General features: G+C 35.5%; 1 protein-coding gene across 3 annotated transcripts in view; it reads left to right on the forward strand.

The window, feature by feature from the left end:
* LOC148942295 (uncharacterized) overlaps nt 1–26,305 on the forward strand; it is a 105,914-nt gene that overhangs the window by 12,945 nt on the left and 66,664 nt on the right. The window contains exons 1-2 of one of the 3 annotated variants that reach the window (XM_089102863.1): nt 6,012–6,131; nt 23,905–24,147. In XM_089102863.1, the coding sequence (XP_088958989.1) occupies nt 23,905–24,147 (243 nt within the window). In that variant the 5' untranslated portion in view covers nt 6,012–6,131. Of the gene's footprint in view, nt 1–6,011; nt 6,132–20,349; nt 20,400–23,904; nt 24,148–26,305 lie in introns of those variants that run through there. The other 2 variants (XM_089102861.1, XM_089102862.1) reach the window with 2 other exon arrangements.

A 26,305-nucleotide genomic window follows, 5' to 3' on the forward strand; every position in this document is an offset into this window, starting at 1 on the left:
TTACAAGTTGAAGTACCCATCTTTTTCACCCACAACTTTACTTTACAGCTTTTTGAATACCACAACACCAAGCAATACTTTTCAAAAGACATTTCAGAACAAGTTCTTTTCTTAATGTCCCACCTAAATCCATTTTGCAAGTTGAAGTACCCATCCTTTTCACCCACAACTTTACTTTACAGCATTTTGAATACCACAACACCAAGCAATACTTTTCAAAAGACATTTCAGAACAAGTTCTTTTCTTAATGTCCCACCTAAACCCATTTTACAAGTTGAAGAACCCTTCCCTTTCACCCACAACTTTACTTTAGAGCTTTTTGAATACCACAACACCAAGCAATACTTTTCAAAAGACATTTCAGAACAAGTTCTTTTCTTAATGTCCCACCTAAACCCATTTTACAAGTTGAACTAACCATCCTTTTCTCCCTCAACTTTACAGCATTTTGAATACCACAACACAAAGCAATACTTTTCAAAAGACATTTCAGAACAAGTTCAGCATTTTGAATACCTCATCACCAAGCAATACCTTTCAAAAGACATTTCAGAACAAGTTCTTTTCTTAATGTCCCACCTAAACCCATTTTACAAGTTTAAGTACCTATCCTTTTCACCCACAACTTTACTTTACAGCTTTTTGAATACCCCATCACCAAGCAATAATTTTCAAAAGATATTTTATAATAAGTTCATTTCTTTACGTTCCACCTATACCCATTTTACAAGTTGAAGAACCCTTCCTTTTCACCCACAACTTTATTTTACAGCTTTTGGACTGCCCCAACACGAAGCACTACCATTCAAAATACATTCCAGAACAAGTTCTTTTCTTAATGTCCCACCTAAACCCATTTACAAGTTGAAATACCCATCCTTTTCACCCACAACTTTACAGCTTTTTGAATGTCACAACACCAAGCTATACTTTTCAAAAGACATTTCAGAACAAGTTCTTTTCTTAATGTCCCACCTAAACCCATTTTACAAGTTGAAGTACCCATCCTTTTGAACCACAACTTTACTTTACAGCTTTTTGAACCCAGGGGGCCTAGTGAGAGAGACATGCAAAAAGCTAGGTTATTTTTTTTTACGAAAGCAAGTGCTACCATCTATTTCAATTAAGGTATAGATGGCAGCACAACTGATTTTTCATTCACCCGGGCACCTGAAGCCAACATACAATACCATCCTTTTTTCAAGTAACTGCATTCACGTTAGGTTCATTTAGGTTTGAAAAAAAGGGTGGTATTGTAGGTTGGCTACAGGTTTCGGGATGAATGAAAAATCAGTTGTGCTGCCATCTATACCTTAATTGAAATAGATCGTAGCACTTTCTTTAGTAAAAAAAATGAACCTAGCTTTTTGCATGTCTCTGTCACTAGGCCCCCTGGGTCCAAAAAGCTGTAAAGTAAAGTTGTGGTTCAAAAGGATGGGTGCTTCAACTTGTAAAATGGGTTTAGGTGGGACATTAAGAAAAGAACTTGTTCTGAAATGTCTTTTGAAAAGATTTGCTTGGTTTTGTTGTATTCAAAAAGCTGTATAGTTGTGGGTGAAAAGGATGGGTACTTCAACTTGTAAAATGGGTTTAGGTGGGACATTAAGAAAAGAACTTGTTCTGAAATGCCTTTTGAAAAGTATTGCTTGGTGTTGTGGTATTCAAAAAGCTGTAAAGTAAAGTTGTGGGTGAAAAGGATGGGTACTTCAACCTGTAAAATGGGTTTAGGTGGGAAATTAAGAAAAGAACTGGCTCTGAAATGTCTTTTTAAAAGTATTGCTTGGTGTTGTGGTATTCGAAAAGCTGTAAAGTAAATTTGTGGGTGAAAAGGATGGGTACTTCAACTTGTAAAATGGGTTGAGGTGGGACATTAAGAAAAGAACTTGTTCTGAAATGTCTTTTGAAAAGTATTGCTTGGTGTTGTGGTATTCAAAAAGCTGTAAAGTAAAGTTGTGGGTGAAAAGGATTTTTAGTTCAACTTGTAAAATGGGTTTAGGTGTGACATTTAGAAAAGAACTTGTTCTGAAATGTCTTTTGAAAAGTATAGCTTGGTGTTGTGACATTCAAAAAGCTGTAAAGTTGTGGGTGAAAAGGATGGGTACTTCAACTTGTAAAATGAATTTAGGTGGGACATTAAGAAAAGAACTTGTTCTGAAATGTCTTTTGAAAAGTATTGCTTGGTTTTGTGGTATTCAAAATGCTGTAAAGTAAAGTTGTGGGTGAAAAGGATGGGTGCTTCAACTTGTAAAATGGGTTTAGGTGGGACATTAATAAAAGAACTTGTTCTGTAATGTCTTTTGAAAAGTATTGCTTGGTGTTGTGGTATTCAAAAAAGCTGTAAAGTAAAGTTATGGGTGAAAAGGATTGGTAGTTCAACTTGTAAAATGGGTTTAGGTGGAATATTAAGAAAAGAATTTGTTCTGAAATGTCTTTTGAAAAGTATTGCTTGGTGTTGTGGTATTCAAAAAGCTGCAAAGTAAAGTTGTGGGTGAAATGGATTGGTAGTTCAACTTGTAAAATGGGTTTAGGTGTGACATTAAGAAAAGAACTTGTTCTGAAATGTCTTAAAAGTATTGCTTGGTGTTGTGATATTCAAAAAGCTGTAAAGTAAAGTTGTGGGTGAAAAGGATGGGTACTTCAACTTGTAAAATGGGTTTAGGTGGGACATTAAGAAAAGAAATTGTTCTGAAATGTCTTTTGAAAAGTATTGCTGGGTGTTTTGGTATTCAAAAAGCTGTAGAGTAAAGCTGTGGGTTAAAAGGATGGGTACTTCAACTTGCAAAATGGGTTTAGGTGGGACATTAAGAAAAGAACTTGTCCTGAAATGTCTTTTAAAGTATTGCTTGGTGTTGTGGTATTCAAAAAGCTGTAAAGTAAAGTTGTGGGTGAAAAGGATGGGTACTTCAACTTGTAAAATGGGTTTAGGTGGGACATTAAGAAAAGAACTTGTTCTGAAATGTGTTTTGAAAAGTATTGCTTGGTGTTGTGTTATTCAAAAAGCTTTAAAGTAAAGTTGTGGGTGAAAAGGATGGGTACTTCAACTTGTAAAATGAATTTAGGTGGGACATTAAGAAAAGAACTTGTTCTGAAATGTCCTTTGAAAAGTATTGCTTGGTTTTGTGGTATTCAAAATGCTGTAAAGTAAAGTTGTGGGTGAAAAGGATGGGTACTTCAACTTGTAAAATTGGTTTAGGTGGGACATTAAGAAAAGAACTTGTTCTGAAATGTCTTTTGAAAAGTATTGCTTGGTTTTGTGGTATTCAAAAAGCTGTAAAGTAAATTTGTTGGTGAAAAGGATGGGTACTTCAACCTGTAAATTGGTTTTAGGTGGGACATTAAGAAAAGAACTTGTTCTGAAATGTCTTTTGAAAAGTATTGCTTGGTTATGTGGTATTCAAAATGCTGTAAAGTAAAGTTGTGGGTGAAAAGGATGGGTACTTCAACTTTTAAAATGGGTTTAGGTGGGACATTAAGAAAAGAACTTGTTCTGAAATGTCTTTTGACAAGTATTGCTTGGTGTTGTGGTATGCAAAAAAGCTGTAAAGTAAAGTTGTGGGTAAAAAGGATGGGTACTTCAAATTGTAAAATGGGTTTAGGAGGGACATTAAGAAAAGAACTTGTTCTGAAATGCCTTTTGAAAAGTATTGCTTGGTGTTGTGGTATTCAAAAAGCTGTAAAATAAAGTTGCGTGTGAAAAGGATGGGTACTTCAACTTGTAAAATGGGTTTTGGTGGGTCATTAAGAAAATATCAATTTCTGAAATGCCTTTTGAAAAGTATTTCTTGGTGTTGGAGCATTCAAAAAGCTGTAAAATAAAGTTGAGGATGAAAAGGATTGGTACTTCAACTTGTAAAATGGGATTTAAGAGGGACATTAAGAAAAGAACTTGTTCTGAAAAGATATATTCGGGGGGAGCGAAAAAGTTGGGGGGAGGGGTCTTTCTGTGTCTCAAGTGTGCAAAAAAAAGTATTAAGAAAATGGGGGGCAAAAAATTTGGGGGGCCTTGGGGGCCCGAGGGGAGGGGGCCACTTTGGGGGCCCGGGGAATGGGGGCCCTCTGGGGGACCCAGCGGGAGGAGGTCCCTTTGGAGGCTCTGGGGGATGGGTTCTTTGGGGTTGGGGTAGGGGACCTTACAACATTGTTCAAATGGAACTTGTGTATTATAACGACCACAAAGTTTCACCCCAAATCATCTTCTAAAATGTCTCAAACTGTTTCAGCCAAATCATCTTCTAAAATATCCCAAACTGTTTCGCCCAAATAATCCCTTAAAAGTAATTTCTGCGTGTTCCTTTTTCCCGCGTTAAATATATTCAATCTGTCTTGATCTCTAAGGTGTTCCTAGCTACACTATTATGGTTTCGACAGAATATCAATTTATTACTCTGACCTAAAGATCGGAGAAGCCATATTTAAAAATAGAATAATAATATATCTCTGTCACTAAAGACCAAAGAAGCCATATTTAAAAATGGAATTTCTATCTCTTTAGAGTCCCGCATAAATCCTAGGAAACAAGTGATGTCATTTGTAATTAGTTAGTGGATCAATAATTCCCCTTCGTTTATGTAATCAATTTCCCAGAAATCTACTTCCCCTCTTGTCCTAGTCGATTTTGCAATCAATTTCCCAGAAATCCACTTCCCCTCGATTATGCAATAAATTTCTCAGAAATCCTTTTCCTCTCGATTATGCAATCAATTTCTCTGAAATCTACTTCCCCTCTTGTCCTAGTCGATTATGAAAATCAATTTCTCAGAAATCCAGTTCCCCTCGATTCGTTCAATACATTGTTCCCGTTAATGCGCATGTGCAAACTTCGCCCCGGGGTCATTACACCTAGAAACAACAAATAAATCGACGTTGAAAAAGGGGGCATTGACCCCATTAGACTCGATCAATAATCCTTGAATAAATTATAACCCGTCAGCGTTAGACTCAATCGTAGATGGCAGCAGTGGTGTCGACTAGGAGTAATACATGGCTCCCTACTATAGTAGTTGTTTTTCTTTTATAGTATATACTAATTTTGAGCACTGAAGGTGGCTCAGTGGAAGTCTTCACCGGAATATCTGTTTCTTTTTCTTCTATTCACTGGCTGAAAATTATTTTGCTATTGTTTTGTCTTTTGTCTCACCTTTTTTTCTTTTTTCTTCCATAGTATTTCGTTTTTTCTTCCTTAGTAGTTTTATTTTTGAGCACTGAAGGTGGCTCAGTGGAAGTCTTCATCGGAATAACTGTTTCTATTTTTGCTATTCACTGGCTGAAAATTATTTTGTCTTCTGTCTCACCTTTTTTTTTTGTTTTTTCTTCGCATTTTATCTTTTGCGTTTGTATCTAAAAAAAGGACTCCTTACGTTCATAAGGGACACGAAGTTTTTCAGGATTGATATGGAGCGTAATAGGATGTAATAATATTTTATCACTGTGAGAGATACGCTACATGTTATGTGTAAAGGGCAATGCTGTACCCAGGATTTGTCTTTTTCTTTAAAAAAAAATCTTAAAAACGTATTAAAGATGTGTTTTTGTGCTTTTCTATCACGTTTTAATGAGTCGGACAAACATTTTCGGGGGGGGGGGGGGTCAACCTCCTTTCTGTGTTCAGCCTTGTAAAGGGTAATGTCTTTGGACCCCTGCCTCCCTCCTCCCCCCTAAAAGGACCTCGGGATTTTACCCCTACTTTGCTATGCTTTTTGTGTAATTTATCGTCTTGTTGTTGGTTGAAGAATTCACTAAGCTCTTTTCCTTAATTTTATTCATGTGTGTCGCCTGTATTTACTAAATGAAAGTTTGACTTATCCTTATTATTAATTAAATAACCTTTCTTTAACGTAATTTATATTTTAATAAAATTTATAGAAGGTTATTATCCTTATTTTTAATTAAATAACCTTTCCTATCGTGACGACATGTACCTTTTCCAAAATAATTCTTGAATAGCTTGATTCCTTGAAAACAAGTATGAGAACAAAGCTTGTCTGTGGAAACAGTTGTTCATAGTATTTTCTGGTTTTAGGATTATAGTTTATTGTAAAATAAATTAATTATATAATTAATTCAGTATTTGGATGGTGCACAGTTTTGTCGGATGGATATCGAACTTTACTTATAAATTATTTGTCTCACGGTAGGATATATTCCATAGCAGAGTTAGTTTGATTTATCTATAGCTGAGGGAGGACCAGAGGCGGTTTTAGGAGGGGAAACAGAGGGTGCACTTGCCCCGGGTGCAGAAATTTTAGGGGTGTAAATTTTCATTGAAATATTATAATGGTCATAATTATTTTAAATTTTTTATTTAAATAAAGTACAAGGCGGAGTTGGCCAATTTTAGTTAAAATTGGGCCTGGAATTTTTTTGGAGACAGAGGGGGGGGGGGCTAATAAAAATTTTGTCCCGGGTACAAAAGAGGCCAGAACCGCCATTGGGTAGGGCCGTATTCCCTTTGGCTGCTTAATTTTACATGTTGTGAAGAATTTTTAGGGGATGGAGGAGATTTTTCCTGGGGGAATTTTCTCAATGAAAGTTAAAAGGTTTAGGCCTAAAGACTGTACTTGTCCATTATTCAGAACACGCCCAAGTTGATTCAATTTACAGATACACGGGATGAAACAATTGAGACGCTTGAGCATCAGTGGGAGACACAACTGAGACGCTTGGATATATATATATATATATATATATATATATATATATATATATATATATATATATATATATATATATATATATATATATATATATATATATATATATATATATATAATATAGTTTGGGTTGTATGTTATAATTATATTATGTTATAATTATATATTCGGGCTATATATATATTATAATAATAAATATATAACTTGGGCTATATATTTGCATATTAGGGGAGGAGTCGGGGGTTAAGTATAATGGGGCTGAATTCAAAATGTAAGCAAACGGAACCAAAATATCAACCCTATACATTCAATATTTAATTAAAATATACCTACAACGTTGTTTTTCCCTTGATCCTAAGCTAATGGTCTCCGAATACAGACAGCTATAAACTGATTTTTGTCTGATCTTGCAGATCCAAATTCCTTGTTGTGTTCTGAATAATAGACAAGTACCCTAAAGACTACTCTTTGAGACTTCAGGCCCTCTCCCCCACGTCACAAACAAAAGATCCGGTTATCCTTCACCCTAACCCTAGATTATATACTAATCTAAGTTACCGGTGCAACTAAATTCTATGAAGGTTCTAAAGAATTAAACTTAGTTAAATGAAACTCAAAATAATCGTCTATATTAATCATTTATTTTGCCGAGACTACACGTAGCCTTGGGAACAATTGCACTATGTTCCATTATGCTTTACAGACTGTATTGTGGCTTCAGAAGCTGGATTTTCCACACCAAATTGAAAACATTTAGTGGTTGAACATAATGCGAACAAATGCATTATGTTCCATTAGGCTTTACAGACTGTATTGTGGCTTCAGAAGCTGGATTTTCCACACAAAATTGAAAACATTTAGTGTTTGAACACAATGCGAACAAACGCATTATGTTCCATTAGGCTTTACAGACTGTATTATGGCCTCAGAAGCTGTATTTTCCACACAATATTGAAAACATTTAGTGTTTGAACACAATGCGAACAAACGCATTATGTTCCACTAGGCTTTACAGACTGTATTGTGGCTTCAGAAGCTGGATTTTTCACACAAAATTAAAAACATTTAGTGTTTGAATATAATGCTTTAAATGTAATCGATATTTTGAGGACATAGTTTTTCAGTAATTCTAGATTATTTGGTTGTCTCATAAATTTCACTCGGTTGCGTTTTGGCATTCTCCTGGCCAAAATTTTTATTTGACTCTGATTCGGAACTCATGATTTTGATTTGGAGAGGGGGTGGGGTTATTTTTATGAAAATGCTTAATCTTGCGCTGTGATTTTCATCAAGATCACATGCGTTTTTAGGGTATTTCCCTTCTTTTTCGAAAACCAAGTGAATTTTCTCAGGAACATAGTTTTTGATGGGTAAAATTAAACTTAATGAATTTCATGTATTTGAAATCAGTATAGAGTCAATTCTTTGGATATATTAATTGTCAATTTTTTTTTTTTTAAGTTTCGGTTACTACTGGCCCGAGTCGTTTGTTACTTACTGTTCATTACCACGAACTGTTTGAAACATTATAAAACAAAATAGTAGTGGTATTAGATTTGTTATTTTATCCTCTTATCCTAACATGATAAACTGGCATATGCAGGTGACATCGAGAAAATCAACAGTCAAGAGCATGTACTCTAAGCTGAAACCGATGAACTAGCGTCGACAATCGAGGCTTTTGGGATTGCCATCAATACAGCCAAAACCAAGGTCATGCAGGCGTCTAGAGACCCTGCCACAAGAACTATGCAGCTGACAAAAAAAAGGAGAGCCGATGGAAAATGTTAACTCCTTCGTCTATTAGGGAGCTTCCTAACTTCTGACAGCGGCTACTCAAAAGGAATCAAACTAAGGCTCGGCCTAGCTAGCACCAGCTTCAAGAACGTTAGATCAATTTGGAAATGCAGGTCTCTGTCAACTTCTTTAAAGGTGCGACGCTTCAGCTCCCTCTTAAGCCCCATCGCTTTATACTCAAGCGGAACTTGGTCAATAGAGGTTGATGATAAGCGAAGACTCTCCTCGTTTGAAACATAAACATGCCTTAGCATGTTAAACATGCCTTAGCATGTTTAGCATGTTAAACATGCCTTAAGGCATGAAACATGCCTTAGACGCATTACGGGGATTACCTACCTTGACAGAGTCTCAAATGAAGACCTCCGAAAACTACTCCGTTGCCCTCCAAACCACCATGGACTGGATCAAAAGCCAATAGTTCCGCCGGCTAGGCCACATTCAGCAAATTTCAGCCAACCACATACCAAAACTACCATCGAAGGACGGTTTCGTGGCACAAGCCCCGAGGATGACCTCGTAAGAGATGGACCAACAACTTCCTGGCCCATAACCTTCCCCGGCTACTACGTCTAGCGCCAGACGATCGAAATACCGTTGCCAAATTCATTGTCTTCTTACAAAAGAAGAAGCCGCAATACAGCCAAAAAGGCAGGATGGGGCTTCAGTCAAGTCACTACTTTACCTTTTTTTTAAATGGGCCTCATGTAGCCAGTTAAAGGGGCTACATCTGGTAAGTTTTTGGAGAGAGATGTCCCCTCTCCCCCTCGTATTAATCCGTGAGTAACGTTGTATTTCGCATAGTACACACAGAAGTCACGAAATAGAGTACACCAACGACTTTAAGTGCGCAACCTCTTGTAACTTTAATACAATTTTTTTTTATATATAGAGACTTTACAGTAGGCTATTTACCATATGTTTTAAAGGGTATATTCGGATGAATTTATTGTGTTAAAATCTAGAAATCGTTTTAAAAATTACATTATTAGGATAATATACGGAAATCTTTGAGGTAATTTTTTGAGTTGAAATCTGGAAATTGTTCAAAAAAGTAGATTATTTGGATAATATACGGAAATCTTTGAGGTAATTTATTGAGTTGAAATCTGGAAATTGTTCAAAAAAGTAGATTATTTGGATAATATACAGAAATCTTTGAGGTAATTTATTGAGTTGAAATCTGGAAATTGTTCAAAAAAGTAGATTATTTGGATAATATACGGAAATCTTTGAGGTAATTTATTGAGGTAAAATCTGGATATAGTTTCAAAAAGTAGATTATTTAGATAATATACGTAAATTTTTCAGGTAATTTATTGACGTTAAATTCGGAAATTGTTTCAAAAAGTAGATTATTTGGATAATATACGGAGATCTAAAGCATCAATTTCTCTTGCAGGTATACCAAACTAAAACCCTCCGCCTTTTTGTGGTCTTACCTGAGTTTAGGCCTACGTGACTTAATGTCTCTGTACCTCTATGCTTTGGGCGTTTACCTAGCTATCTTTTGCGAAACTTTTTTAGTTCACTTTAATTAGTACTTTCCTTGTGTATAACCAAATATCTGTCGTTTTTATAATTGTTAATTATTTAATTGAAAAGAAAAGATGGAAAACCTGGAATTGTTTTGTGACTCTTGACAATTGTGATGAATTAATCGTTTTGTAGCTCATGTTCACGAATAAGGATAAGCTTCTGCTCCATCCAAGTTCAACGGCGGTAATTTGAAGGTGTTATGTTAAAATTATTTGAAAAAAACTATGTTTTCTAAAGAGTTAAAGAGGCTGAGTCACAAGTTCGAACCTTAAAACGTACAGGGATTAGAAGGTACAGTTGGGGGCTGCCGCCCCCCAAACCCCCGCTTTCGCAGCCTTTAAATAAAAAAAAAAATTATACTGAAAGTAAGGAGCGACATTAAAACTTAAAAAGAACAGAAATTATTCCGTATATGAAAGGGGCTGTGCCCTCTTCAACGCCTCGCTCTTTACGCTAAAGTTTGACTTTCTCACAACTCTCTTTTTTAAACAATAAAAACTTTAGCGTAAAGAGCGAGGCGTTGAGGAGGGCACAGCCTCTTTCATATACGGAATAATTTCTGTTCTTTTTAAGTTTTAATGTCGCTCCTTACTTTCAGTATAATTTTTTTTTTTATTTAAAGGCTGCGAAAGCGGGGGTTTGGGGGGCGGCAGCCCCCCAACTGTACCTTCTAATCCCTGTACGTTTTAAGGTTCGAACTTGTGACTCAGCCTCTTTAACTCTTTAGAAAACATAGTTTTTTTCAAATAATTTTTGCACGTTTTTGTACAGTTTATTACTTATTATTGCTTGACTAACTGTTAGATGATTGTGTATTATTCTTTTCTTTCTCGACAGGGTGTTTTAAGGGTCGACCTTGTAACTCAGCCTCTTTAACTCTTTAGAAAACGTAGTTTTTTTCAAATAATTTAAAAAAGAAACTGAGTTTCTTTTTTAAACTTTAAATTCAGTAATCAGTATTCAGTAATCGAACCCGGGTCTTCCGCCTGACAGTCAGGAGTATCGATCGCTGTACCAAAGAGACGCAACTGTAATTGTATTTTTAGTATGTGGAATCTATTTTTGACGCAAGCAAATCCCCACAAAACTTGATATTTGGTTTTTGGAAAACAGGGAAGGAGTGATCAGATTGAGCTGAAATTTTGAGGATTAAGCTCCCAGGCCCCAGGAAAGCTTATCCTCTAAATTTCAACCCGATCAGACAACGTTAAAGGTGGGCTGTGGTGGGAAAATTTAACATGGGCTCTTATAGAAAAACGAGGTTTTTCGTAAATGTAAATTCGGGGATAATTTTTTCGGTCTGAAAATATCAAAAGGCCCTAACAGGTCAAATTCCGGTTCGAATGAGTCCTCGTTCACCCGGATCTGTTGCCAACTGTGGCCTGCAGGCGTGGCTGATAAAAAAAGAGAAATGAACTTTAAGTGGCTATATTTGGTTTTTGGAAAACAGGGAAGGAGTGATCGGATTGAGCTGAAATTTCGAGGATAAGCTCCCGGGCCCTAGGAAAGCTTAACCTCTAAATTTCAGTCCAATCGGACAACGTTAAAGGGGGGGGGGCTGTGGTCGGAGGGTCGAAACTTCCGGCCCACTTTTACCCATGAAGATAAAGTCGGAGGGGGGTGAACTTTTGCACGTTTCTTAGTTGGAGCTTGGGCTACAAAATGCGATCACCGCTGTCTCTCTGCGACCGCTAGGACCGGAAATCGCTTAAAATTGTGGTGGGTGGCCTCTTTATAGAGGCACAAGTGTGCCTCCTTGATATCTGGAAAATTAATTTTACATTTCAAACCTAATAAAGTGAGTTCTTGATTGATTTGGCCCGGCTTTCTCGTATCGTAATTGCTTCCTAAGGTATTTGGAAAGCAACGTTTTGGGGGTACTTTTCTGTTAAACGGAACGCACTCAAGAATTATGCTGTGTTACATTTGATAGAAACCGGTTTTACTTCCTGGATCAGTTATGAGTCAGAAAACTACGATGGATGTATATTTTTATTAAATATTTAATATATAGAGGTGGTCAGGGGTTAGGTTCAGGGGCGGATCCAGGATTTTTCTTAGGGGGGGGGGGCGCATAATAGGTTGGGTACTTCTAAAAAGTGAAGTTTGGTTAATGCTAATGAAATAAAATAAAATAGGATTTGTATATAATAGTTTATAAACAAATTTGGGCCATATATTTGCACATTAAGGGGGGGGGGGGTAAAGCATTGCATATATTGAATACGTTACCTAACCTAACCTAGGTGCCTTTTTCTCCCCCCCCCCACAAAAAAAACAACAACAACAGTTTAAATATTGTAAATTCAATGAGAAACCACGCTCTTCCATCAATTTAGATAACAGTTACCCGCTTTACGAGTCTCCATCACTGCATTCATTCGACTGTCTATAGCCGAAGTGCCCATATAATGGGAAAGTACCATAGGTTGCTTCGATAAACTTGCGAACAAAGAAATTCTAGCAATTTAAAGGGAACCGCAACAATTATACGTCGTAGGTAGGTAGTGAAAATGATCGTAAATTTAGTCTAAAATCTGTTGAGAAAAGTTCTAATAAATCAGTTGAAGTTAAAACGATACAAAAATATTGATACCAAAAATATTAAGTATAAAAACTACACCACCAAAAAAAGGTGCTGTTCACCCTCTACAAAAAATGGTATTTAATATTTTCTGCATAATTTTTAGTCTTTGTACCTCTGACCAATATAGCGAGTGATTTAGGCTTTGTATTGTAAAAAAATTGGTATTAAACTATCTTTTGGATTCATGCATTCTTTGTTACTATTTGTATAGGTCAAACCATAGGTCAAACCACCTATCTAGTAAATACTAGTTCGTTTAGGGGTGTAAAAAGAAACATTGAATAAAGAGATAGAAATACATAGAAGACATTTAAAACGAGAGTTTCAAGCATAGACAATAAAACATTAACTAATCATTATTTCTTTTTAAAAATAATATTTTAATGAACAGTGTCATCTTTGACAAAATCTCAAAAATTTACTAATCAAAATTTCGCTTTTCATAACAATATAGCGTATTTTTCCACTTTTTAAAGTTCGATATATTTTTCTTAAATTATAGGTTACTTGGGCACTATATGGGGCTTTACAAGGAAACCAGTCACGAAAAACCCGTTTTTGACGGGTTAACCGCTATAGAGTAATACAATGATAGCGTGGTTTTCATTGCGTATACGATATTTAAACTGTTGTTTTTTGGGGTTTGGGGGGGGAAAGGTATCTAGGCTAGGTTAGGTTACGTATTTAATTTATGCTATGCTTTACCACCCACCTCACCCCCTAATGTGCAAATATATAGCCCAAGTTTGTCTATAAACTATTATATATTCATCCTATTTTATTTAATTAGCATTAATCAAACTTGACTTTTTAGAAAGGCCCATATAATGCCCAAGTACCAATTATAGAATTCACAGTTTTATAAAAAAAAGTCTATTTTTCTCTTTCTACTCCCGCCATATATTACACGGGCGATGTCTATCTCATTATTTCGGTGAACGTTTATAATGGCTAGTCCTGTCAGTCTAGAGTCCTGTTAGTTTAGAGCTCATCTTCTAGAGTCCTGTTAGTATTTCCTCTTAGATTCTCTACCACAATATTTCGTTGAACGTTTATAATGGCTAGTCCTGTCAGTCTAGAGTACTGGTAGATTAGAGCTCCTCTTCTAGAGTCCTGTTAGTATTTCCTCTTCGATTCTCTTCCTCAATATTTCGGTGAACGTTTATAATGGCTAGTCCTGTCAGTCTAGAGTCCTGTTAGATTAGAGCTCCTCTTCTAGAGTCCTGTTAGTATTTCCTCTTCGATTCTCTACCTCAATATTTCGGTGAACATTTATAATGGCTAGTCCTGTCAGTCTAGAGTCCTGTTAGTTTAGAGCTCCTCTTCTAGAGTCCTGTTAGTATTTCCGCTTCGATTCTCTACCTCAATATTTCGGTGAACGTTTATAATTGCTAGTACTGTCAGTCTATAGTCCTGTTAGTTTAGAGCTCCTCTTCTAGAGTCCTGTTAGTATTTCCTCTTCGATTCTCTACCTCAATATTTAGGTGAACGTTTATAATGGCTAGTCCTGTCAGTCTAGAGTCCTGTTAGTTTAGAGCTCCTCTTCTAGAGTCCTGTTAGTATTTCCTCTTCGATTCTCTACCTCAATATTTCGGAGAACGTTTATAATGGCTAGTCCTGTCAGTCTAGAGTCCTGGTAGTTTATAGCTACTATTCTAGAGTCCTGTTAGTATTTCCTCTTCGATTCTCTACCTCAATATTTCGGTGAACATTTATAATGGCTAGTCCTGTCAGTCTAGAGTCCTGTTAGATTATAGCTCCTCTTCTAGAGTCCTGTTAGTATTTCCTCTTCGATTCTCTACCTCAATATTTCGGTGAACGTTTATGATGTCTAGTCCTGTCAGTCTAGAGTCCTGTTAGATTATAGCTCCTCTTCTAGAGTCCTGTTAGTATTTCCTCTTCGATTCTCTACCTCAATATTTCGGTGAACTTTTATAATGGCTAGTCCTGTCAGTCTAGAGTCCTGTTAGATTAGAGCTCCTCTTCTAGAGTCCTGTTAGTATTTACTCTTCGATTCTCTACCTCAAAATTTCGGTGAACGTTTATAATGGCTAGTCCTGTCAGTCTAGAGTCCTGTTAGTTTAGAGCTCATCTTCTAGAGTCCTGTTAGTATTTCCTCTTCGATTCTCTACCTCAATATTTCGGTGAACGTTTATAATGGCTAGTCCTGTCAGTCTAGAGTCCTGTTAGTTTAGAGCTCCTCTTCTAGAGTCCTGTTAGTATTTCCTCTTCGATTCTCTCCTCAATATTTCGGTGAACGTTTATAATGGCTAGTCCTGTCAGTCTAGAGTCCTGTTAGATTAGAGCTCCTCTTCTAGAGTCCTGTTAGTATTTCCTCTTCGATTCTCTACCTCAATATTTCGGTGAACGTTTATAATGGCTAGTCCTGTCAGTCTAGAGTCCTGTTAGTTTAGAGCTCCTCTTCTAGAGTCCTGTTAGTATTTCCTCTTCGATTCTCTACCTCAATATTTCGGTGAACGTTTATGATGGCTAGTCCTGTCAGTCTAGAGTCCTGTTAGATTAGAGCTCTTCGGTAGTATTTCCTCTGCTATTCATTCTGATATATCTCCAGACCTATTCATCCAGAAAAAATATGAACCCTAATAAAGATGCCTGTAGGTACGCGCTTCAAACTAAGTATATGATTCCAAATACTCCTTAAAAGATAAATAATTATGTGTTTGTTATTTTTGTATTCGGTAGGTATAGATTGGTGATTTAAATTGTCATGGTTTCAAGCTGTAGTAGATTTTTAATATATATATATTTTTTAATTTTAGATATTCAATTCAGACGTTTAAATCTCTTTGTCTGTTGAGCACAAAAAAATTTGCTATTCGGTTCAAATTTAGCATTAAGTAAGAGAATTGTCCTAAAAAAAACTTTGATTTATAAAAGAATTAATCGTGGATATATGATAGGATGGCATGTACCAAAATAAGTATAGAAACCCTCAGCTGTATATATAACAGTATATACAATTTTAAGGACAAACATATGCAGTCCTTATACATAAACATAACTATATTTTAAACTATAAAACATAAGTATATACAATTTTAAGGACAAACATATGCAGTCCTTATACATAAACATAACTATATTTTAAACTATAAAACATAAGTATATACAATTTTAAGGACAAACATATACAGTCCTTATACATAAACATAACTATATTTTAAACTATAAAACATAAGTATAATACAATTTTAAGGACAAACATTGCAGTCCTTATACATAATCATAACTATATTTTAAACTATAAAACATAAGTATATACAATTTTAAGGACAAACATATGCAGTCCTTATACATAAACATAACTATATTTTAAACTATAAAACATAAGTATATACAATTTTAAAGACAAACATATGCAGTCCTTATACATAAACATAACTATATTTTAAACTATAAAACATAAGTATATACAATTTTAAGGACAAACATATGCAGTCCTTATACATAATCATAACTATATTTTAAACTATAAAACATAAGTATATACAATTTTAAGGACAAACATATGCAGTCCTTATTCATAAACATAACTATATTTTAAACTATAAAACATAAGTATATACAATTTTAAGGACAAACATATGCAGTCCTTATACATAAACGTAACTATATTTTAAACTATAAAACATAAGTATATACAATTTTAAGGACAAACATATGCAGTCCTTATACATAATCATAACTATATTTTAAACTATAAAACATAAGTATATACAATTTTAAGGACAAACATATGCAGTCCTTATACATAAACATAACTATATTTTAAACTATAAAACATAAGTATATACAATTTTAATGACAAACATATGCAGTCCTTATACATAAACATAACTATATTTTAAACTATAAAACATAAGTATATACAATTTTAAAGACAAACATATGCAGTCCTTATACATAAACATAACTATATTTTAAACTATAAAACATAAGTATATACAATTTTAAAGACAAACATATGCAGTCCTTATACATAAACATAACTATATTTTAAACTATAAAACATAAGTATATACAATTTTAAGGACAAACATATGCAGTCCTTATACATAAACATAACTATATTTTAAACTATAAAACGTAAGTATATACAATTTTAAGGACAAACATATGTAGTCCTTATACATAATCATAACTATATTTTAAACTATAAAACATAAGTATATACAATTTTAAGGACAAACATATGCAGTCCTTATACATAAACATAACTATATTTTAAACTATAAAACATAAGTATATACAATTTTAAGGACAAACATATGCAGTCCTTATACATAAACATAACTATATTTTAAACTATAAAACATAAGTATATACAATTTTAAGGACAAACATATGCAGTCCTTACACATAATCATAACTATATTTTAAACTATAAAACAGAAGTATATACAATTTTAAGGACAAACATATGCAGTCGTTATGCATAAACATAACTATATTTTAAACTATAAAACATAAGTATATACAATTTTAAGGACAAACATATGCAGTCCTTATGCATAATCATAACTATATTTTAAACTATAAAACATAAGTATATACAATTTTAAGGACAAACATATGCAGTCCTTATACATAAACATAACTATATTTTAAACTATAAAACATAAGTATATACAATTTTAAGGACAAACATATGCAGTCCTTATACATAAACATAACTATATTTTAAACTATAAAACATAAGTATATACAATTTTAAGGACAAACATATGCAGTCCTTATACATAAACATAACTATATTATAAACTATAAAACATAAGTATATACAATTTTAAGGACAAACATATGCAGTCCTTATACATAAACATAACTATATTTTAAACTATAAAACATAAGTATATACAATTTTATGGACAAATATAGGCAGTCCTTATACATAAACATAACTGTATTTTTTGACTGGTTGGTATTGAGAAGGTGAGAAATTCTGAAGTGATATTGTAGTTGCATTCCGTTTCCGTGGTGAACTCAAGTGGTGAATTTCCACTTTATTTGATCATTTCATTAGTAAATGTTAAAAAAATCGATGTCATTTCACTGATTTAAACTGGGAATTCAGAGACCCATCTATACCGGCTAGATAAAAAAATAAACACAGTTATTTGCCTTCTTCTATATATATATATATATTTTTTAAATCTATTTTTCTTTAATCATTACTCCGACCTTTGAAATTTTGAATCATATGCTTAGTTATAAGTGCATACTTTTACGAACCTTTGTTGAAGTTCATATATTTATAGAGTTTGGCCTTTATTTTAATGTTTTAGGATGAACAGCGGCGGAGATATGTCATATAACCCAGAGCTTTAATTAGATGAAAATAGGCAGTAAAGTGGCCACTATTTGCTAATCGAACTCCAAAATGTAAATCAATAATATCTTTGTACTTCTCATGCATTTACTTTGTATCATACAAACCCACAAAAAACAATAATGTTGTAAAAACCTCCCCGCTTCGCAAAAAAGGCAAACCCAAATTTTATGACAGCCAAAAAAAGTAATGATATCAATTTCTTCGCCTCTGTGCCATCACTTGAAAACAAATCTTTGACAGTAAAAAGAAGTTTAAATATTATTTTTTTCAGCCCTGTTGTGACAGCACAATCCTGAAATATTATTTCAACAGCCTAAAGAAGTTGTAATTCCTCTTCTTTTTAATATGAAACGAAGATTTTCGCCTCCCAGTTGGCTTTTCTGGTAATACGGACAGATTCTCGTGATAAATCTAAATTTAATTAAATACTTTTTGGCAATATGCGTCATTATTAAAATATAACAAAGACCACACGAAGTAACTGAAACGTTGTTTCGAACAAATTTGGAAAAAGAAATAGTCTTAACAATTAAAAACTTATTTATAACTTAAATATTAAAAACCAATAACAAAAAATAACTTAAAGTGTTACAGTATCCCAACCCCAACCGGAGCAACCGGTCCCAATAAAAAATCGCCACTACGTTATGGGGAGGGGGTTCCCCCCGCGGCCCCCACCCGGAATCGCCACTGGTCAGGTTTGGTTTTGTTAGGTTGAGCTAGGTATATAATATAATGCGTTCTGCGCGGCATGCTTTCCGCAATTCTTTGTCGTAGTTTCCATAATTTTGTTTCTAAAATATTATATCTTAATATTTTATTATTTTATGATAATATAATATTTCAGTAGGATTAACCTAACTTATTGATTGCGTTCTATTTAACAGACAAGTATTTTTGGGGGCTTTTTTCGGGACACTTTTCTTTTATTGGTGGAAGGGAGCTGTGCTGGTCCCTGAATTTCTGTGTAAACTGGGTTCATCTTGGTCGAAGGACTTACCGCAGCAAATTTTAAACTGATCAGCGAAAGAAATTTTTTCAGCCCATTTCCGAACCAACTTTTTGACCCAGATTCCGTCCAAAACCCGCCACCTGGTGTACATCTCAGAACGTCATTCCGTCCAAAAACCGCCACCTGGTGTACATCTTGGAACGAACCAACTTTTCGCCCCATATTCCGTCCAAAAACCGCCACCTGGTGTACATCTCAAACGGCATTTGTGCTGCACAGTTCCACCATCCTTGGAACACTTCCACTGTGCTTGGAATGCGCCATCTGTTGTACATTATTCAGAAAGTGAGCGCCCCTCGAATCCGTAATAGCCTCTTGTCTCATTCACAAAAATATTAGGGGGTAGGATAACTTTAAAGCTTAATTTTTGTTTCCCTGATCTTGATGAAATATCCTCTTCATTAAGCCAAAATGGGTTTTGTAGTCTAACTGTCGAAAACACCAGAAATAAGGGATGTTAAAGTTGCTTGCGCCTGAAGTGTCAACATAAGCAAAACTTAGAATCTATCCAGAAAATCGGCTTGTCTAAAAATTGCAGATTGGCTTGAATCGAATTCAAATTCATTTAGTTTCAGCCTTCTTATGTTATTTTTCAGCAGTCCAGTCACGTATTTCATCTAGTTTAAACTTATTGGCAGCGTTGCCATTTCACGCAAAGCGAAGAAAAGGGACACGCATTCGAAACGAGAAAAAATACGTTAATAAGAAAAAACAAACCTGGAAAGTACAAGTACAGATTTTGCAAGACAATAGCAAAAAATCAACAATATCAACAAGGGTTTAATGTAAAAAACACAAAGTGGCTATTTTTTTTTGTTTTTATTTAGACATAGTGTCCCATTGTCACCGTGGGTAAAAATGCGTCAAAAGAACTGAAAGTGCTGAAATTACAAACTACCGGGGGTGGATCTAGAGCAAAATCGTGGGTGAGGCCCAATGTGAAGAGGGCGCCAATCAGTATAATCTTGTGGGAGGGGCAATGTGACAAAGATGCCAATATTTGACCAAATTGACAAATTTATTAAAAAAAAGTGAAAAAAAGGAAAAATGCAGGGAAAGAGGGCGCCATAAAAAGTCTAGGGGATGGGGTCTCCCCCGCACGCCCTGGATCTGCCAGTCCAAACTACTGTACATTTTCCCCTTTGTAAAATGTATACTGCCTCCTGAATTACCACAGTCTATTTATCATAGTAAACTTTTTGATCGGGTAATTCACTCCGATTCACTCTTGCCCAATGCATTTTTGGTACAATCTGGATTGAATCACGTTTTATAAGGCTGTGATTGCCGTTTGTTTTTATCTTATCAGAATTTATGGGATTTGCATCATGTAGGGCACCTGGTAAATAGCCTTATCTATTACTACTTAAAGTTTTTGTTGTTAAATGGCAAGAATACTAGATACGAACCCAGATCTTAAGTATACAATGAACAGTGCTTTCTCCCTTTTGTACTCAGAGGTTATTTATGAGTTAATTTAAGTATATTTAAATCGGATTAAAGACAATGACATAGCCAGGATTTCCCTTCGGGAGGGCTAACACAATTAGTGGTAAATTAAATCTCTGTTTTTCGTCTATTGTGACAAAAAATAAATTAATACCAGAGTCTCCTCCGTCTTTTAGATGTTGGCTGTCTTCATCTTTTTCATTTCAATAGTTAAAAATTAATTTGAATGTACATTGTAAAGCTCATATCTCTCCTGTTAAATTTTTTACCTCTTATAAAGATGGCACCCCTGTGATTGTCTCTAGATTCTTCTGCTAGGAGAGTCTAAATACATAACAAGTTTCACTTAGCAGCATTGGGGGCTATTCCGCCCAATTCAATTAATGAAATTGTTTCGAAGTTTAAGTAGTTCTTACAAGTTTCAACTAACCCTTAAATGTCCCATCAGTAGTAAATTTATTAGTGCTTTAATTTATAGGCTAAAATTGAAAATCTTGCGTCAATATCCTTTCCATCTTCAGATGTGTAGTTCTTGAGAGAGTTGACAAACTTCGCCTTTTGGGTATTCAGTTTCCCTCAGACTTCTTGAATCTGACCCTCCTACATGATACAGCTGGGCGTGACTTATCGTTCTATGAATTTGTTGCAGATTGGTCGTTCCTCTGCACAAGTCATGCAATAGGCCTATTGACAATCCTTCATTTTGCTGGGCCTCGTTAAACCTTACTGGCACCCCTCGCCTCAAAGGCTAGCTGTAGACCGATCGATTATCTTTACAGTCTGTTATCTTTGAAGGGATGTTAATGATTGTTTGTTACAAGCACATCAACTTTTGCTCGAGTAAAACTCTGAATGGCGACCGGCGATGTCAAACTTCAACGGCGAAAAGCAACAGAACGTCGAACATTCATTAGAAGGACGTTGGATGTTGACCTTGGAATCAACTTGGATAGAATTTAGACAATAAAATGGACAAGCATAAGCTTGAAGTTTTACACTTTGAAAATGGCTACTTTCAAGTAAAACGTGAAAGTTTGAAGATACTTTTCAGTATGGAAAGTATTAGGTACAAGAGAGAAAAAAATTGGGCCTTGACTTGTAGGGAGAGTAATGGGTAATTGGTTGCCCAGCCTATAGGCTAATTTTGAATTTAACCTGTTGTGTAAAATGACTTAAGTTTCTGCTCAAAAAGGAAAGTAGGACATTGCATAATTGACCTATTAGTAGATTCAGTATGCAAAGCTATTAACTTTGCATTCAAATAAATTTGCATGCATCAGTTTAAAATTGCCTTGTTCTAAATATCCTCATCAGTTTTAGGGCTTTAGTTTCTGAGCTAACATAGATTAAACTTGATTCCATCACTTTTTGGAATATTACTCTTGACCTTCAGCTGAATTGTTAAGGTAAGAATTTAGACTTGGCTGGTTTGAATTCTAGATGACGGCCTTTTTACTATTTTGGAGAGTAGTTGAGCTTGCTGAATAAAATTTTAGGTTTAGATCTAGGGTCTAACATTGGCATCAATTGTGGGGGAACGCCACCTCCTCCTTGAATTTTCAAAAATACTTTTGGGGATTTTGTTTGTGAATAATACCTTTTTTGGCATTTCCCTTGAAAATAACTTCAATTTTACCCCCCCCCCCTATATTAACCTTACATTTTTACCAATTTCTTTAGTTGTCATCTTCGGGGAATTTCAGCAGTTGTTGACTGCAATTAAAAAAAAACGCGCTACTTTAGCCGTCCATGCTTAATTCCTATTTTTACTGAAGAACGCCAAACGGCCTCATAAACGTCCAACGTTGTCAGTTCAACTGCTTCACTGAATGGTGATCAAAATGCCGCTAATGTTTTTTTTTCGCCCCACTTATCTTCTCCTTGATCCCGCTATGGAGTTTCTTCACACTCTCTGAGCACAAGAAAATTCGATCCACGTTCTTCCGCTTTTGCAAATTGATCACAATTTGTAGCTCATTAGGCGTGCAATGGATCTGGTGAGGCGAACACAACATAAGAGGTAGTAATGTCTAGTGGTACATATTAATAGAATTTTGTCCATGCTCATCTTCTCCTTCTTCGGTTGTAGTTAAATTTTGTTGCGTAAAGACATTATCTCGGCTATTTAAAATATGGGAGCAAAACCTGTTGTCCATTACGTCTGCTTTAGGGTGTGGACCACAATTTCTGGCACATAGTGAATACAATACGATCTGGTGCTATGATCAAGCTAGAAGATAGTGAATGCAGTACTATCGGGTGCTGTGACCAAGCTAGAATGGAGCGAATGCATTACGATCTGGTGCTGTGATCAAGCTAGAAGGGTAGTAAATGCAGTACGATCTGGTGCTGTGATCAAGCTAGAAGGGTAGTGAATACAGTACGATCTGGCGCTGTGATCAAGCTAGAAGGGAGTGAATGTAGTACGATCTGGCGCTGTGATCAAGGTAGAAGGGTAGTGAATGCAGTAATATCTGGTGCTGTGATCAAGCTAGAAGGGAGCGAATGCGGCACGATCTGGTCCTATGATCAACCTAGAAGGGTATTGAATGCAGTACGATCTGGTGCTGTGATCAAGCTAGAAGGGTAGTGAATGCAGTGCGATCTGGTGCTGTGATCAAGCTAGAAGGGTAGTGATTGCAGTATGATCTGGTGATGTGATCAAGCTAGAAGGGAGTGTGAATTTAGTACGATCTGGTGCTATGATCAAGCTAGAAGAGAGTGAATGCAGTACTATCTGGTGCTGTGACCAAGCTAGAAGGTAGCGAATGTAGTACGATCTGGTGCTATGATCAAGCTAGAAGAGAGTGCATGCAGTACTATCTGGTGCTGTTATCAAGCTAGAAGGGAGGGACTGCAGTACGATCTGGTGCAGTGATCAAGCTAGAAGGGTAGTGAATGCAGTACGATCTGGTGCTGTGATCAAGCTAGAAATGTACTGAATGCAGTATGATCTGGTGCTGTGATCAAGCTAGAAGAGAGTGAATGCAGTACTATCTGGTGCTGTGATGAAGCTAGAAGAGAGCGAATACAGTACGATCTGGTGCTGGGATCAAGCTAAAAGAGTAGTGAATGCAGTACGATCTGATGCTGTGATCAAGCTAGAAGGGTAGTGAATGTAGTACGATATGGTGCTGTGATCAAGCTATGAGGGTAGTGAATGCAGTACGATCTGGTCCTGTGATCAAGCTAGAAGGATAGTGAATTCAGTACGATCTAGTGCTGTGATCAAGCTAAAAGTGATTGAATAGAGTATGATCTGGTGCTGTGATCAAGCTAGAAGGGAAGCTGCTTAGTTTTGACTGTCTCTTATTTTTGAGGTTTAGGTCATGTTCCTTTTCATCCTTTTGAATTGTTTGGTAATTTTGTTGCTCAAAAGCAATTTTTGACTTACCTCCTAAAGATCTAGGTACTATTACCGGTAAATTTGGTGTTGGTTCGTAAACTGCAGCATCAAGAAGACACATGTGCTAGAAAATTAAGTGCCGAAGATTTTTAACCTCGCATTTCTTTCAGATGAGTAGTCACTCAGAAGTGGACCAATCAGAAATGCTAACTGCATATCTAGCCCGTCAATATAGACGTTCCTATCGGTATGGAATAAGTCTTTTGATGCTGGGAGCTCTCTTGAACTGGGTTGGCTTCGCTCAGAGTTATTTATTACCGATCAGATACCTTGGCGTGGCATGTGTCATGGCTGGAACCATCTGTGTCTGTGCGGCTATTTGTAAATGGTCATCAGCACCTAATATAATTCAGGTATGTATGTGTTTGATTTTTTCTTTTAATTCCTTTAGAAGAATCTTTTCAATAACATTTAGTTTTTTAGCCCTTTTTTTTAAAGGTTTTCTAGTTGTTTTTTAGAACTCACTAAAGATTTACCAAAAAAAAAAAAACCCAAGATGATTCAAAATGGTTCGCCTTTTTCTTTTTAAGTTGTTTTTAAATTATTAAATTATTTGTCTTTAAATTTATACATCTAGCCAAAGAGAAGAAAGATTAATATCCTGTACTTCTGTATTAAAAAATGTACTTTAATCTCCTGAGTTTATTTTGTTATGCATTTCGTGAGCCAATCGCATTATCATGGTTGCAGTCATAGCAACCATGAATCCGTGGGCTATTTGCACGGGTTGGTCACTAGGTGAATATTCCCAGAGTTTATACGGTTTCATGAGACGGGATTAAGGGATCCAGCTGTAAATTTGTGGGAGTAGTGGAGGCTAGGAGGACCAAGTGGGTTTACAATTTGGACTTGGGGGGGGGGGTTGGAACTAAAAAAACATACTATGTGTATTTTGTTCCGTGAAATAGCTTCTGTCTAGTATCCTAAGAAAAGTTTAGGAGAGGGGGATGAAACTTTCAGGCATTGTTAGAGAAAGGAAACAAGGAAGGTTGGATGAGAAAAATTCTTAGCTTGTGTTTTGGGGAAGGGGGCAGGGCTGAATAATTTTTGGAAGATAATGGATATTGGAGAGATTGCTGAGGTCAGAGCACAATTTGTTGAAACTTTGTTGGATTCGCCTCCTGTTAATAATCGAAATTTAAAAATTTTTAGTAAAAATGAACACTTGGTCTTACAAGCACTACATAAAGATCATTCCAGGATTATTACGAAAGCCGATACAGGCAATGCTTTTGTTGTATTTGATTCAGATGATTACGACATAAAAGTAAGAAAAATTTTAAACGATTCTAACGCATATACGAACAATTAGCTACCGATCCCACAGAAAAATTTTTACGGGAAGTCCGAAAATAGCTTTCTTATCCAAAAGGAAAAGGTGAAATTACAGATCAGTTTTGAAAAAGGTTTTACCCACGCGGATGCACGTCCGCTCGCTTTTATGGTCTTCCTGAAGTTCATAAGCCCGGTAATCCACTTCGACCCATTGTTTCTTCTTTTAAGTCTCCTACAGGAAAAATTGGTAAATTCTTATCAGAGATATTTCGCCCACTAATTCAGGCTCAAAAATCCTATATTAAAAATTCCGCTGATTTTGTTTCCAGGGTAAAGCAAGTTTCGGTTAAACCAAATACAAGAATTGGCAGTTTTGATGCAGATTCAATGTATACCAATTGTGATCCTCAAAAGGCCGAACTGTTTTTGGAGCAAAAACTTAATTCTAACCCATCTATATCAGAAAATTCTACTCTTTCAAATCAGACACTTCTTGCGCTTACAGCCCTTTGTAACAGAACTTTTTTTACCTCCATTATAGAGGTATTTTTATAGACAAAAATATGGGCTTTCAAAGGTGCCCTTCTTCCTCCAATACAGGCTGATATCTTTATGGATAATCTAGAAGAAAGGCTTATTTTGCAAAGTTCTTTTAAACCTGAATTGTAGTTTCGTTTTAAAAGTGAATTTTTGTTTTTATAGGTGCAGGTTGACGAGTCTCTGGGTTCTTTTCTTCACTTGCTCAACTCTTTGGATTCAAAACTGAAATTTACTCAGGAATCAGAGATAGAGAGGCGTCGTCCTTTCTTAGATATTCTGGTGCACCGAAATGATTCATGTTTCGAGTTTAGTGTCTATAGAAAACCCACAAATAATGGCCGTTATTTAAGTTATTCCTCAAATCATTCTCCTACTGTGAAAAGAGCAGTTGTCACTTCTCTGGTTGATAGAGCATTGAAAGATTGTTCAACAAGTTTCTTGGATTTAGAGCTCAACCCCCTTAGAGATATTTTATTTGGGAATGGTTATCCAATTAGTTTAATAAATTCTGTAATTGCAAAACGCATTAAAAGATTATCAGATAGTTCCACAGAAAACACAAATCAATGGGAAAATTCAGTTTTTCTTGGTCTCCCATATTTTAAAGGGATTTCAGACCACATTTCAAAAAAATCGAAGGAAAAATAACATTTACACTTATTATAGACCCAGAAAAACTATAAGGTCCCAAATTTA

The sequence above is a fragment of the Artemia sp. Qi Xiang Cuo genome, chromosome 17 (genome assembly GCF_049724085.1).
Source record: "Artemia sp. Qi Xiang Cuo chromosome 17, ASM4972408v1, whole genome shotgun sequence".
In the NCBI taxonomy this organism is placed as follows: domain Eukaryota; kingdom Metazoa; phylum Arthropoda; class Branchiopoda; order Anostraca; family Artemiidae; genus Artemia; species Artemia sp. Qi Xiang Cuo.